The following is a 14,852-nucleotide window of genomic DNA, read 5'->3' as shown; positions in this document are numbered from 1 at the left end:
AGAAATCAAAACACGAGTGTTATTTGCTTAAAAAAATATTCTTACCTTCACTTTCATCACTTTCCTCCGAATATTCGGAATAATCTGAATCACTGTCTGATTCTTCGTCTTCTTCTACATCAGTCGGCTGGAATACAAAAAAAAAAAAAAAAAAAAAAAAAAAAAAAGGAATTTACACATTACCTCGCAAAATAAAGCAATTGTCGCAGTCTTATTAATAAATAGTTTAGTAAGATATTGTAAAACTTTGTGTAATTTCGTCTCATATAAGGAAGAGGTAGAGCAGTTAATAAAAAGAGTGTCCGGAATCGACTCCCACTACCAGTTTTTATTATAAAAATCCACTATAAGAGTATTTGTACAAAATACTATACAATTTTGTTCTCTATTTTAAAAGGGTAAGTAAAAGGTAGTCTTTGACCGTAAGGTCGCAGACAGGATCTCCAACAGAGCCCCGAAGCAGGCAAAGTGGAGTGGAATTAGGTTCCCAAAGCTCCGAAGCAAGCAGTGGGTAGGTTAGATGGCCAACAGAGCCCCGAAGCAGGCAAAGTGGCTGAGGTTTGGATTCCCAGACAGAGCCCCGAAGCAGGCAAAGCCAGGAGAAAGGATAGGCGTAGTCCCGTAGCAGACTAGAGGCCCTGGGATAGGTTACTCCTAAAGTCCCGAAGCAGACAGTAGGAGGGTCACCAGAAAACTGGTACTGAGCTGGATTCTTCTGCCCAATTTATAGCGTCCCTTGGGTGGCGGTGGCGCTTCTGCATCGATTTCGTCTTCTGCTCCGTAGGAGGGGCTAAACGTCGTCTGCAGGTGATAGCAGGTCCCTCTGGTGGAAGATCCTCTTGCCGAACCATGTGGTGTTGTTTGTAAACATTGAAGCGTGGAACTGCTTGTTTACGACATCACATAGGATATTACACCCCCCTGGCTTGTTTAAAAAATAAGCCGAAGGGTTATTTTTCTTTATGTGATAGTTGGCAACACTGAGGAATCACACACACACACAAAAAATCACTGAGCACTAAACACTTGTGGCACTGAAATAAATGAAAATCACTTTTCGGAGCAGTAATGTGGTAGCGGAATATAGAGCACTAAACAGGTGGTCCCTATATACAGGCAGGATCCGTACATGGTACATGATACTTCATTTCCCTCGAGATAGGGCTGTTTTTGGCTTGGCGTCAATAAATATAAACTAATTCACTTATAGTAAGTGGGGTTGGAGTCTGTGTTAGCTGTTGCTCCTTAGTTGTATTATTGGTATTAAATGTTTCCAATGGAATAGGAGATGAAATTTCTACGCGGGTCGTTCTAGATTTGTTTGGTAACGAACGAAGACGACGATATAATATGTATAAAATAATAAGGCTTAGGAATACTAAAAAAGTTGTAATTAATACGGTTATATAAAGATAATTTATATTGGAAAGTTCTGATTCGAACGGCGTGATTCTTGGTCACCCTGTATAAGGTGTAAAAGTTTCTAAAATATATGCGTTAAAGATATGTATTTAAATAAAATAATCCAATTTTAAATGCCAATGACAATAGTAATAATGGTCCTGAATTCCTGATCATCCTGTATAATGTAGAAGTGGTCATAACTTTTGGAACATCCTGTACAATATTTATGTTGCATAATGTCGGTGACAATATGTAGTTCACAGAGGAAAAGAAAAAAATATCGATGAAAATGTAGAATTATGTTTGGCTGTCCTTGTAAAAGATCAGTTGCCTTTTAAATGCGGAAATGCAGATCTCAGCATTTTTTTTTTTTTTTCAGTTGAAGAATAATGATTCAGCTTTTTATAAAACAAAGAGGAAATGAATGTTTGTGTCGTTATGAAAAGTGTTTTTATCTGTTGAAGTCGTCTTTGTATTTCTTTCTTCCTAGTGTGAGTACTGCACTTTTTTTTTTTTTTTTTTTTTTTTTTTTTTTTTTTTTTTTTTTTTTTTTTTGCTCGTTTAGAAAATAAAATGAAGTTATTTATTCTTGTTCTATGTCTTGTAATTCTTGATAAAATGGCTTGATTCGGTCTATTGAGATTTCTTGTATTTTCTTCCGAAAAGAATTTGGAAATTCTATCTTATAAAGGTTAGGATTCAGTCTATCCAGGATTTGAACGGGTCCAACATAGGACGCTGAAAAACTTTCCGGCACTCCTATTTGCCGATTAGGAAAGTAGACCAGTACTTTTTGTCCCTTTTCAAATTGAGTTTGTCGGTGTCTGCTATCGAAATACTTTTTCTGCTTATTATAGCTAGCGATCAAGTTATTCTGTACACTCTCACGTATTTTATTCAAATGTTCTTTGTTGACACATAATGTTGGAGTTGACGCTAACGCAATATCAGAGATGGTCTTAGGTTCATATCCATACATGAGGAAAAAAGCAGAATATTTAGTTCCGGCTTGCACAAATGTATTAATAGCGAATGTAATATATGGAATCAGCTTCGGCCAAAGATTTTGGTTTTCTTGCACGAAAAATTTAAGTGCATTCTGTATTGTCTTGTGGAATGTTTCCACTACGCCTAGGTTTTTATGGTCGTATGCGGGGCAAAATTTAAATTCAAATTTATAGCATTTTGCCAAATTTTGCAGCCTCTTAGCGCTATGTACTGGATGTCTATCCAGATATAAATATGAAAAAGGTCCAAATTTGAGTATGATGTCATATATGAGAAATTGTTCAATTTCTTCCGCTGTTATGTTGTCCACAACCTTGGTCACACAATATCTTGTGGACATTTCTATGGCCACTAATATATGTTTAAATTGCCCATTTCCCACTGTTATTTTTCCAATAGAATCATATTGCCAAGCTGTTGCAATCGGCTTAGGTGGGTGATGGAGTAATTGACCCGCTGGTTTAACTGGTAATTTCTTGAGTTTCTGACATGAAATACATGTTTTAATTCTGTTGGCAATGTACGCTTTCATATTAGGAAAGTAGTATTTCCTAAGCGCCGATTGATATGTTTTGGTATATCCAAAGTGTGGTGCCATTGGGTTATTGTGTAAGGCATCAAACCACTTACTTAATAAAGATTTCGGCACACAAAGTAGATATAACAATCCTAATTGGGGATGCTTCTGTGTTCTGTATAATATCCCGTCCTTTAGAGAAAAATATTTTGCGGCCCGAAGAGTAGACAACTTATTAGGTTCCTTATTTTCCAAAACAGTAATAATGTCAGAGAATGAAGGATCTTTCCTTTGTTCTTCTGCTAAATTTGGTAGGATTATAGGTTGTTCAATTTGGAGAGTAGTGTCTAAAGAATGGGATGCAAATACTTTAGCATCTTCCGTGTCCGAGAAATTGTCAATTTCTTGTTTTTCTCCCTGTTTAATCTCCTGTTTATCTTCTAAACGACTAAAGATGTCCGCTGGGTGTAATTGACTTTTAATGTGTTGTATTTCGAAATTGTAGTCTGCTAAGAATATTCGGTAGCGACTAAATTTTCCAACTTTGTCCGCTTGTGTTGTGAGAGATGTCAAGCATTTGGCGTCTATAAATAATTTAAATCTTCTATTTAGTAGGAAGTATCTAAATTTTCTCAAAACATAAATTAAGGCGTACAGCTCTTTTTGCCAAGTGGATGCTTTCCTTTCACTTGGTGTAAAACGTCTACTAGCATAGGCAACAACACGTTCTTGTTTCGTTTTTTGGTTATAACATGCTAATAAGCCTCCTGCGGAGATAGAGGAAGCGTCCGTATACACGCGTATTTCCAGTGAGGGATCGAAGTGAAACAAAGATGGCGCGTGTATGATGTCAGTCTTAAGTTTCTCAAATAATTCGTCATGCTGAGAGGTCCATTTAAATTTTGAATTCTTGTCTAAAAGGCACTGGAATGGTTCTATTTTTTCTGAGAAATTTTTGATATGTGCTCTTAAATAAGAACATAATCCTAAAAAGCTTTTCAGAGTTCTTTTAGTAGTTGGTTTCTTAAAATTTCGAATCTTGTTGGCGATTTTGGGTGAAATCTTGATTTCTTTCCCACTAACTGTGAAGCCTAAAACGTCCAATTCTGTGTATAGTAAGTGGGTCTTCTTTGGACTGGCACGAAAATCATGCTTTCTTAATCTTTTAAAAAGTAATTCTAAATCTGATAACTGTTGTTTCCAATTTTTACTTCCTATGACCAAATCATCAGCGAATGCAGTTATACGGGGTGGTAGACCCTCTAAAAGCATGCGTACAGCTATACTGAGTCCGGCGGCGGAACTGGAGTGACCCATGGTACATCTCTGAAATTTGTATGCCTTTCTAGTATGGTTGACCTCAAAAGTCATGTATTTTTGGCTTTTGGGATGCAACAATAGCTGGAAATAGGAGGATTTTATGTCAATTGTGGATATAGAGTTTTTTCCTCTTAAAACGTGTAGAATATCCTCCGTATTTTGAAATGGTATACTTAGGTAATGTGAGAACCTATTACAAGCTTGGAGGTTAAGAACTAACCTGAATTCCGAAGTCCCTGGCTTTTTCACAATGAGCAATGGTGATGAAAACGAACTATCGCTAGTTTCCTTGATAATATTTGCGTCCAAGAGTTGCTTGATTTGTAAGTCAATTTGAGGTCTGACTGCTAATGGAACCGGAGGAGATCTTTGATGGAAGGATGCTCCTTTGTCTATCCGTATTTTATGTATATAACCTCGGAAATATCCAATGTCTGTTGGTGTGTAGGAAAAAACATCTCTATATTTAAAGAGTAAATCTTGTACGGCTTTCTTTTTTTCTTCTGATAAATCCGGGTTTATGTCAAACAAATTAATATCAAAGAATGATTTTGTTTCTTCTAATCGATCCTGAATTTCTTTTTCTGATCTATAAAAAGTTTCGTCATCATGGTCACTATCTGGACAATTACCCTGTAAATCTACTTCTTGAAGATTCTCTTCTACGTAAGCAATTGGAGTGCTCTTTACTAACGTTATCGGTCTACTAGTAGGATTTGATATTAATAAAGTCAAATTATTCTTAGGTAGCTTAGTAGGTAACGTTTGTAGTCCGTATTTGTCCAGCAAATTTTCTAATGGAGAGATGAAAAAATATTTATTATTCTTTTGCCGATTCTTGACACTAATTGGTAAAAAGAAATGTGACCTGGCTGGTATGGTAACCTTTCTGGTTGTGAAAACATCAGCCGACTTGTGCTGTTTTATTGTATGCATAGCATTAGCAGATAATTTTTCCTGAGTATCAATTTCAATTGGATACTGCGGAGGCCGTGGTTTCTTGTATACTGACAACATGTTATTCTTTAAGTCAATTTTGGTCTGTAATCGATTTAGAATGTCTTCACCGAATAAAGGCAAAAAATCTCCATGCTCTAAAATTCTGAAATAATGAGAAAATGTTGTTGAGCCAATTCTAAATGTAATCAAAGCTATATAGCGTAAATTTACGACAGAATTCTCAATTCCTCGTAGATTAGTGCTAAAAGGAATCAATTTTGTGTTTGGTGGAAGCCAATTTTTAGGCCAAAGACTCAATGAACTGCCAGTGTCTATGATTACAGGATATTTTTCTTTATTAATTGTTACATTAATTAATAATTTATGTTCCTGATTTAACATTTTAATGTTCTCCCTTCTATCTGATAACGGAGCTACTGCATAAAGTGATGTATTTGCCAATCTTTGTTGTTCACTTATTTCCTGTTTCTCGGCCCTCAGAACATGTTCTTGAGAGGGTTTGTCCTGGGGCCCTCTTAGGCGTTTCCCTGCTGATTATTCTTATAACATGTGCTGGAAGAATGACCTTTCTTATAGCACGTACCGCATACCGTAACTGTTTCCGGCCTAGGATTACTATTATTATTTTTATTATTATTTTTAGAATTGTTCTTATTTCCATTTCTCTGCCGATTTTGATTTCCATTATTTGTATTTTTCGACCTATAATTATTACGTCCACCTCTCCTAAATTGTGAGTTCTTAATGGCATTTTGAGCTACAAGAAGAGATAGTTCAGCCATTTGATTTGCTAATTTAGTGAAATCTAATGTATTGTTTGCACTGGAATTACTAGATGTGCTAGGCGCGGGGGGTTCGGGAGGAGGATTCGGATTAGCAACTTGGGGGGAAGGATTTGGAATTATCTGATTTTGTGATGCACCCTGTAGCTGTGGTGCTGAAGGTGTAGGAAAAACTGAAGCTGGTTGCTGGTATTGATTCCAACTAGGTGTTGGGTTACATATTGGATAGGTCAGTTGTTGTTGATGCACAGGGAAGGAAGCGCCAGCGATTGCTGATGAATGTAAACTGCTGACTGGTGTACTCTGATCGCAGAGTGAATAAAATGCCTGTTGTAATTCCACGTAATCTCGTTTCTTCATTAGGTCATTTGCTTTCTCGAGGTTGTGTAAATGCATTTGTAAGGCGTGAACAGTTGTAAATGTTTCTAACGCTATCTTTTGCAAAAAAGTTTTCTTTAAACCTAAGGATAAATAATTTATTTTCTGCTCCTCGGTGGCCTGAGGCAGAACTTGTCTAATGACCCTTAATTTTCTGAGAAAATACGCATCTATAGGCTCGTTTTCACCTTGTTGGACTTGAAAAATTTCGAATTCCGCTCGATATGCCGGTAATCTTGGTCTACTCAGTGCAACTAATTTGTCTTTTAATTGTTCATAATTAAGCGCATCTAACTGATTCTGGGCCTTTAATTGTAGAACTAAGTCAAGTGCTACGTCTTGTAAGTACATAGGTAATAGTTCTTTCTTTTTCTGTTCATTCCATGAATGTAATAGTGCCAGATGGTCAAAGAGCATAAAGAACCTATCGGGATCCTCCGTAACGTGTCCCGAATACTTAGTGAGGTGTGGTATATTAAAAGAAGGGCGCGAATTCTGCTCCATGTTAAAATTGTTTTCTGGGAAAGTGTTTTTACCAGTTCTAGTTTGAGGCATAAACAAAATTCAGTTCACTAAAAGCACTAACACTTAAAAATTCACATACCTTCCAAAAAAAAAAGTCCACTTCCGATTAATAGAAATACTGTCCGGTAAGGGAGTATTCAGAGCTTATTCTGAGTCGGTCAAGCCTCTACCATGTAAAACTTTGTGTAATTTCGTCTCATATAAGGAAGAGGTAGAGCAGTTAATAAAAAGAGTGTCCGGAATCGACTCCCACTACCAGTTTTTATTATAAAAATCCACTATAAGAGTATTTGTACAAAATACTATACAATTTTGTTCTCTATTTTAAAAGGGTAAGTAAAAGGTAGTCTTTGACCGTAAGGTCGCAGACAGGATCTCCAACAGAGCCCCGAAGCAGGCAAAGTGGAGTGGAATTAGGTTCCCAAAGCTCCGAAGCAAGCAGTGGGTAGGTTAGATGGCCAACAGAGCCCCGAAGCAGGCAAAGTGGCTGAGGTTTGGATTCCCAGACAGAGCCCCGAAGCAGGCAAAGCCAGGAGAAAGGATAGGCGTAGTCCCGTAGCAGACTAGAGGCCCTGGGATAGGTTACTCCTAAAGTCCCGAAGCAGACAGTAGGAGGGTCACCAGAAAACTGGTACTGAGCTGGATTCTTCTGCCCAATTTATAGCGTCCCTTGGGTGGCGGTGGCGCTTCTGCATCGATTTCGTCTTCTGCTCCGTAGGAGGGGCTAAACGTCGTCTGCAGGTGATAGCAGGTCCCTCTGGTGGAAGATCCTCTTGCCGAACCATGTGGTGTTGTTTGTAAACATTGAAGCGTGGAACTGCTTGTTTACGACATCACATAGGATATTACAATATAGTGAAACAAATGTCAAGGCTTTTTTTATAACGTACTTACGTCAAGAGTACTTTAAATTCATGTGTGAAAATTGATGTTTGTATAATAAAAGACCTAATTATTTAACTCTTGTATACACAATATCTCAAACCCTAATTCTGATATGCACTTCACACTAGATTTGTACGTGTGAACAAGTAAAATCTGACAATGTTTCGTAATGAGGTAGCACTCTGTATTAATAAAACCTGTATCAGATTTCATGTTTCAAATAAGACATGAAATAGAATAGGAACGAACTGAAGAATTCGAAAGCGAAAAAAGAAGTGCCAATAAAGAAATGGAAGGAGGTACAAAGAAAGTTAATTAAAATGGCCTAGTGGAATTCTGATTCAGATCTATGGAACAAAATGTTAAGGGTCTTCACTACAGCGAAATTAAACTACCACTAATTTTAGAATTTTTCTGTATTAACTTCAAAGCAAATAAAAATATTCGAAAAGCAGAAAAGTAGTGAACTAGACAATACGATTTTGCATGTAATACGATTACCACAACTCACCTATCTGCTTTTGGTATGCCATTATTTACAAAACCCACAAAAATTGCTAAATCTATACACAATTGCAAATCGAAAGCAGTTAGATGAGTTGTGATAACGGTACCACATACAAAAGCATATTCTCTAGTTCACTACGTTTCTGTTTTTCGAATATTTTTTATTTGTTTTGAAGATATTACAGAAAAACTCTAAAATTAGCGGTAGTTTAATTTCGCTGTAGTGAAGACCCTTAAGAGCCACTAGAAAAGAGGAAGACAGCGGGAAAATGACGTACACATAAGAGATGAAAGCAATAGGGCTTAAACAACTTGAATAAACCTCGAATATATCAAGTATATTTAAGAGATAAACATTTAAAAAGATATACCCTATTTGCGCGAATATAGGCCGCACATTTTTTTCCTAAATTTTGGCTTGAAAAATAACGGTGCGGGCTATAACCGAGATTTTTCCCCCTCAGATCATAAATCGTCGATTTCAAAATAACATCTACACATATCTTGTGGGCTGAAATTAATACTATTACAAGTTACTGCAGTTACGTTTGTAAACCATCAAAGATTTAAGAAGAAAATAGCAGAAAAACCTACGTTGTTCGAAAAAAAAAATTCCACCTTCACTGGGTATCGGTAATATCTTATACTGGCACAAAAAGCACTTGTATACTTAATAGTTTTATTAACAGGAATACGTATCTTTGTTATACAATGTATATATAATATATACGAAATATTTATATATAGTTGCTGTTCTTGAAAAAAAGAAAAGCAACTTTGTTCTGCAAAACTGTGTCAGCTTATTTGTACCGACCAAAATCAAGCACAATCATTTTCCACCATCTCAGTATCACAGCGTCTGATATTTCTTCCTCTCTAGACGATCCAGAGTGCTGTTCAGAGTCACTATCACAAAGAAGCTCTTCTTCATGAGTCACCCTTAATCTGTGGCTCTTTGAGAATGCGTTTTCGAAGCGTTAAAACCCTCGCAGCGAACGCAACCTAGGTGGCTACTCGGTAATTTTACTTTCGCCAGAGTTAGAAATCATATTGTGAGCCAGTCAGGGTTTCCAGGTCTTTTTTGCCAGGTCCAGGTCTATAATAGCAGAGTTCTAATACTTTGCATAAAGCATCTTCCAAGCAGTTGTTTCTTGCTAAAATCCCCTTGCCTAGCAGCACGTCTTTCCTTTTTTCCTTCCTTTAGGCATCTTTTGAACAGCAGGCGGTCTATTGTTCCGAAACGCACCAAATACGCTCGAGCCAACGTATTCTGTGCGTTTTTATTGCTTTCGCGTTTGTAGCGCACTGTGATTAGTCATCCACATTTAAATACATGGTCAGCGTATTCCAAGCGTACGGATGAGCAATAAAAACGCTTTGCGAACGCTTCAAATAGCCGTTGACTTAGTTATGCGAGAGTTAAAGGAGGAAAGGGAGAGAGATACATTTCAAAGTACTGTCTAATTGAACTTTTTCGTAAATTTAGTACCGCGGACTATACTCGAGATTTACTTTTTCTATAATTTCATGTCAAAAGTTTAGGTACGGGCTATATTCGCGCAAATACGATATAAACAAATTTATGACTGGCTTACGCAGCTTAAGTTTTTCAGTCACACTGAAGAATTCGACAGTAATCTGTAACTTTCTCCAAATTTTCAGGAATCTCAGAAGATAACATATAATATGATTCCAAAGAATATCTTTAATCCGAAAGTCCCTCAGGGTGATCAAAAAACTAAAGCTGCTTAATAAAGGCATTTTCCTAAATCTGCTTTTATAACTTTTTCATTAGCTAATTCACTTCTAGCACCCCCTGTCAGTAGCACAAGATCAACTGAATGCTGCGTATCCAGAGTATCACTTCGCATCGCCGTTATTTCTGGTTTTCTGGATCACAGTTCGCTACAGGAACTCTTAATTCAAATAGCTTCCAAATAACTTATGATACTATGTAACACCGGGAACTCTTTCACAGTAATATATGATACTATGTAATATCGGGAACTCCTTCACAGTAATTTATGATACTATGTAATATCGGGAACTCCTTCACAGTAATTTATGATACTATGTAATATCGGGAACTCCTTCACAGTAATTTATGATAGTATGTAACATCGGGAACTCTTTCACAGTGATTTATGATACTATGTAACATCGGGAACTCTTTCACAGTAATTTATGATACTATGTAACATCGGGAACTCTTTCACAGTGATTTATGATACTATGTAACATCGGGAACTCTTTCACAGTGATTTATGATAGTATGTAACATCGGGAACTCTTTCACAGTGATTTACGATACTATGTAACATCGGGAACTCTTTCACAGTAATTTACGATACTATGTAACATCGGGAACTCTTTCACAGTAATTTATGATACTATGTAACATCGGGAACTCTTTCACAGTGATTTATGATACTATGTAACATCGGGAACTCTTTCACAGTGATTTATGATACTATGTAACATCGGGAACTCTTTCACAGTAATTTACGATACTATGTAACACCGAGAACTCTTTCACAGTAAAGCGTTCAATACTATAAGCCTCGTACGAACCTCATACGCATCATCTTCCTCATCCTCTTCATCCACATCCTCATTTTCTTCCTCATCTGATTCAGGATCCAAAAATGACCAGCCTCCGCTCTCGAAAAAGCCCTCGGGATCGTCTGTAATTGTCTTCATGATTTTAGTCCAGTTCAATGACTGAATACCTTCTGTATACCTGATGTCACACGAACTGCGAATAAACCACATAATTATCAAACAAAATCTTTACACAATCTACCCTATACTCCCAATATTTCTTTCATTACACTGGAATAAACTATTACATATTTTTCCAACACTTCACAAGTCTAAGTAAATAACAGCAACAGTTTTCATGTATCGAACTACTTCGATATTGGAAATGTGCTCATGTAAAATACGTTCTTTAACAACACTGTTACTTTTAAGAAAAATCGCATCTTTCCTAAATTACGGAAATATGTACTCAAACTTTTTCCCCCCCTTCTTTGGAAAAGAATTACGTAGCAGATTACCCACGTTTGCTGACAAGTGTAAAAGTTTGACTGAAAAAGTTATGGAAGTTTAAATAACTAACTTAAGCAAGTAAATAAATAGTCTATCAACTTACTTCAACCATTCTTTTACGTGATCTAACATGTTCATTGGAATAGCGTTCACCATCGCCACCTTCTTGTGATAGTCTTTGAAGACAAACACCATATCGAAGTTCTTCAAGTGGAACTGGACTCGCTCGAAATGAACCAACTCCACCTCCTCTAAAGCTATCACAAATGGAGGCTACATAAAAAGTAGAAATAAAAATTAGTTAGTTTCGCAAGGCAATATTTTTATTTATGTGCATCATCAATATTTCCTTTATTTGCACTATCATCATCTTACTCAAAACGTAAATTTGTACGAGGTTAAATAATTAAATAAATTCATTTTTTAACTGTATGTGTGCGTTTTTTTTTTTTTTTCAATTTCATTTTAACTTACGTCTCATGTGTGGAATATATATACTATATACGAGGGTTGCTACGAAAGTTCCAAGCCTATAATATTACAAGCAGACACGTAAAACTTTTAGGGCATATTCATATAACCTTTATAGGATGTCAGACCAACTTTGGTGTTAATACCCATTTTTTCAGTGTTTCTGCACTTAAAAGACGAGAGCGCACTTAAGAGTGAGCGAGTTTTGAAAATCCTTCAGTTTAACGTCCTACGATTATGTCCTTTAGGCTAGGAGACGGATGGTTACGGCAAGTGAATGATGATGGACGAACCAGCGGAATAAGAATGTGGGAGGAAACGAGAGTACCCCGAGAAAATCCACGAAAAAGATGTTGTCCACCACAATCTCATCTGATGCGAGATCGAACCAGGGACCCCACGAACCAGATGTAAACACTCTACCACTGAGTCATGGTGTCCCCCTTTGACCGAGTTTTGACCAAATGGAAAAACTGAAGGTAAGAACTCTTATCCAGTATCTCCAGAAGTTTTAACGCAGGACATCCACGCCGACATGCTTACTGCATTAGACCAGAGTACCCCGTTTTATGTTACCAGTAAAGAAATGAGCAGCTAGATTTAAGAGGCAGAACCAACATTGAAGACGACCCTCGACCAGTGAGGCCCGTTGAAGCACTAACCCAGGGAAACTTGGACGAAGTCCACGAAGGTATTATAATGATCGCAGATTGACTATCAGATACCTTGCTGAGACATCTGGCTTGTCAATTGTAAGCGTTGACAGAATTAGAATTATTACCCAGTATATAGAAATGATGAGAGATTTAGGGAGATATGTACCAAAATTTTACTTCATAGGACGATCATAATAGGAAACGAACAGCGATTAGAGAAATAATACAAACTGTTAAGAAACCTTTTTATGCCAATATACAACTACTAAAAACGAAACTCCTACAATTTATCGTTCATAAGATCTTCTTCATAATACTCATAGATACTTACTTCCCATCATCCCTCTGACCAGTACGAACCGGTTACCCGTCTTATCTTTGATCAGTACGAACGGTCACTCATCTTCCCTCTGACCCGACTTCGTTGATCTCACGAAAAGTAGCATTCCAGTGCAGCTTAAGATCTTGGTTGTTGATAGTGTCTCATCCTACTTAATACTGCCGCTGATCAAAGTATTTGTGGTTTCCAATATATAGTTCAAGAATAATGAATTTTCACCAAATAATTATAGTAGTCATTCATTAATATCAACCCAGTAGTGGATCTTTCCCATTTTCATATGCATACATAACAATACATAAATATACATTTGTTTTATGGAAATCACTTACCCATTCTGTAAGGTTCACTAGCGCTCCGCTTGTTGGCTGCAACAACACAGTACTTCTAAATGGAGCACCTGGGAAACCCAACTCTCTAAATGGAGTGTCAAATTCAACTTCTTGTTTGGTCATTGTTTCGACCTGAGAAGATAAATTAATTAATTGTTACTAAAGATTATGCACAGTTGCCAACGAAAACTGAAATTTCGTCCCGTTTCTACAGCATTCTTAAGAAATTTCTTTAGATTTTAAAAGAATGAGTAAAGCAAGTACAGTTCTCTCTACACTACAGAAACACATACAGTTCTGCTACAGAAAAACATACAGTTCTCCAAGTATATTTCAAGGCAACCTATAATAATAATAATGTTTATTACATAATTCCATAAAGTAGAAATAAAAAAATAGAAATGATGAAAACAAACATAATGTAAAATTGAATACAATTAATACATGCTCAAAGAAAGATACAGAAATCATATATAAAACAAATCACACACTTATATAATAGAATGTAATACTCTCAACTTCTTATAAAATAAGTATACAAATGCCTTTGAATAATAATAATAATAATAATAATAATGAGATGTGGTGGTGGTGGTGGTGGAAGGTACTTTATCTGCCAATTACCACCATCACTTTAAAGTCACATTGGCACATATTCAGATTTACACGTTTTGTAGTCGTCAATTCTGTCAAGGAATCTGAAGCTTAAAAATATATAAAACGACATTCATACCTGTTGTATATGATTGCGAAACATGGGCGCTTAATCTGAGGAAAGAATGAATGAATGAATGAATGGGGGTTAATGGGGACGTCAGCAACGAGGCTATATGTCCCCGTCACGATGAACAACGTTGCTCAGGACTGCAAGAGTAAAAATGAATTACACGTTAAAACGAAAACAGTGCAAAGGAACGAGAGTGCTGCTAAATGAATAAGAAATGGAAAAAAGCAAAAGTGTAAGATAAAAGAATAAATAAGATAAAAAGATAACAATAACAATATACAAAAATAAACTTAAAACAAGTGACAAAATATAAAAATTTAGCAGCAATAAAACAAGGACAACAGACTAAAAACAGCTCAGAGAACGTGAGCAACGCCAATAACATGCACAAACTCAAGGACCCGGCAAACAACATCACTATCATCCCCCAAAGCACGGGTAAGAACAGAAGGCAGTCCATAACGTTCTCCGAGATCTGAGTATTCAGGACATTCCACAAGAATGTGCTGAATACTCAGGGGAACTACACACTCTTCACAATACGGACGGTTCAACCTCCGTAGCAAGTAACTATGCGTCAGATGAGAGTGTCCGATACGCTTAATCTGAGGAAAGAAAGCAGACTGGAAGTATTTGAGAATAAAATCCTGAGAAAATATTCAGACCCAAGAGGAATGGGAATGGGGAACGGCAAAAACTTCGTAACAAGGATTTGCATAATTTATACTGTTTACACAACGTTGTTAGGGTCATCAAGTGTCTAAGAGGCTCAGGTGAGCAGGCCATGTAGCCAGAATGAAAGAAAATAGGAGCACTTTCAAAGTTGTATCTGGAAATCCAATCGGAAAACGACCATCAGGAAGACCTAGGCGCAGATGGGAGGATAATATTAAGATGGATCTCACAGAAATAGGAGTACAAAGTAGAAACTGGATCCAGTTGGCTAAGGATAGAAGTCAATGGAGAACTTTTGTGAACGCCGCATTGCA

At 36.8% G+C, this 14,852-nt stretch overlaps 1 protein-coding gene across 3 annotated transcripts in view; it reads right to left on the bottom strand.

Annotated features, from left to right (window-relative positions):
• dre4 (SPT16 homolog, facilitates chromatin remodeling subunit dre4) overlaps positions 1-14,852 on the bottom strand; it is a 147,790-nt gene that overhangs the window by 50,201 nt on the left and 82,737 nt on the right. For all 3 annotated transcript variants that reach the window (XM_081746042.1, XM_081746043.1, XM_081746044.1), the window contains exons 16-19: positions 13,137-13,268; positions 11,441-11,610; positions 10,858-11,041; positions 46-127 (exon numbers count right to left, since the gene is read on the bottom strand). In XM_081746042.1, the coding sequence (XP_081602168.1) occupies positions 46-127; positions 10,858-11,041; positions 11,441-11,610; positions 13,137-13,268 (568 nt within the window). The remainder of the gene's footprint in view (positions 1-45; positions 128-10,857; positions 11,042-11,440; positions 11,611-13,136; positions 13,269-14,852) is intronic.

This window comes from Thermobia domestica, chromosome 18, assembly GCF_964235325.1.
Source record: "Thermobia domestica chromosome 18, izTheDome1.hap1.1, whole genome shotgun sequence".
NCBI classification, from domain to species: domain Eukaryota; kingdom Metazoa; phylum Arthropoda; class Insecta; order Zygentoma; family Lepismatidae; genus Thermobia; species Thermobia domestica.
This window is presented reverse-complemented; position numbering and strand designations above follow the sequence as displayed.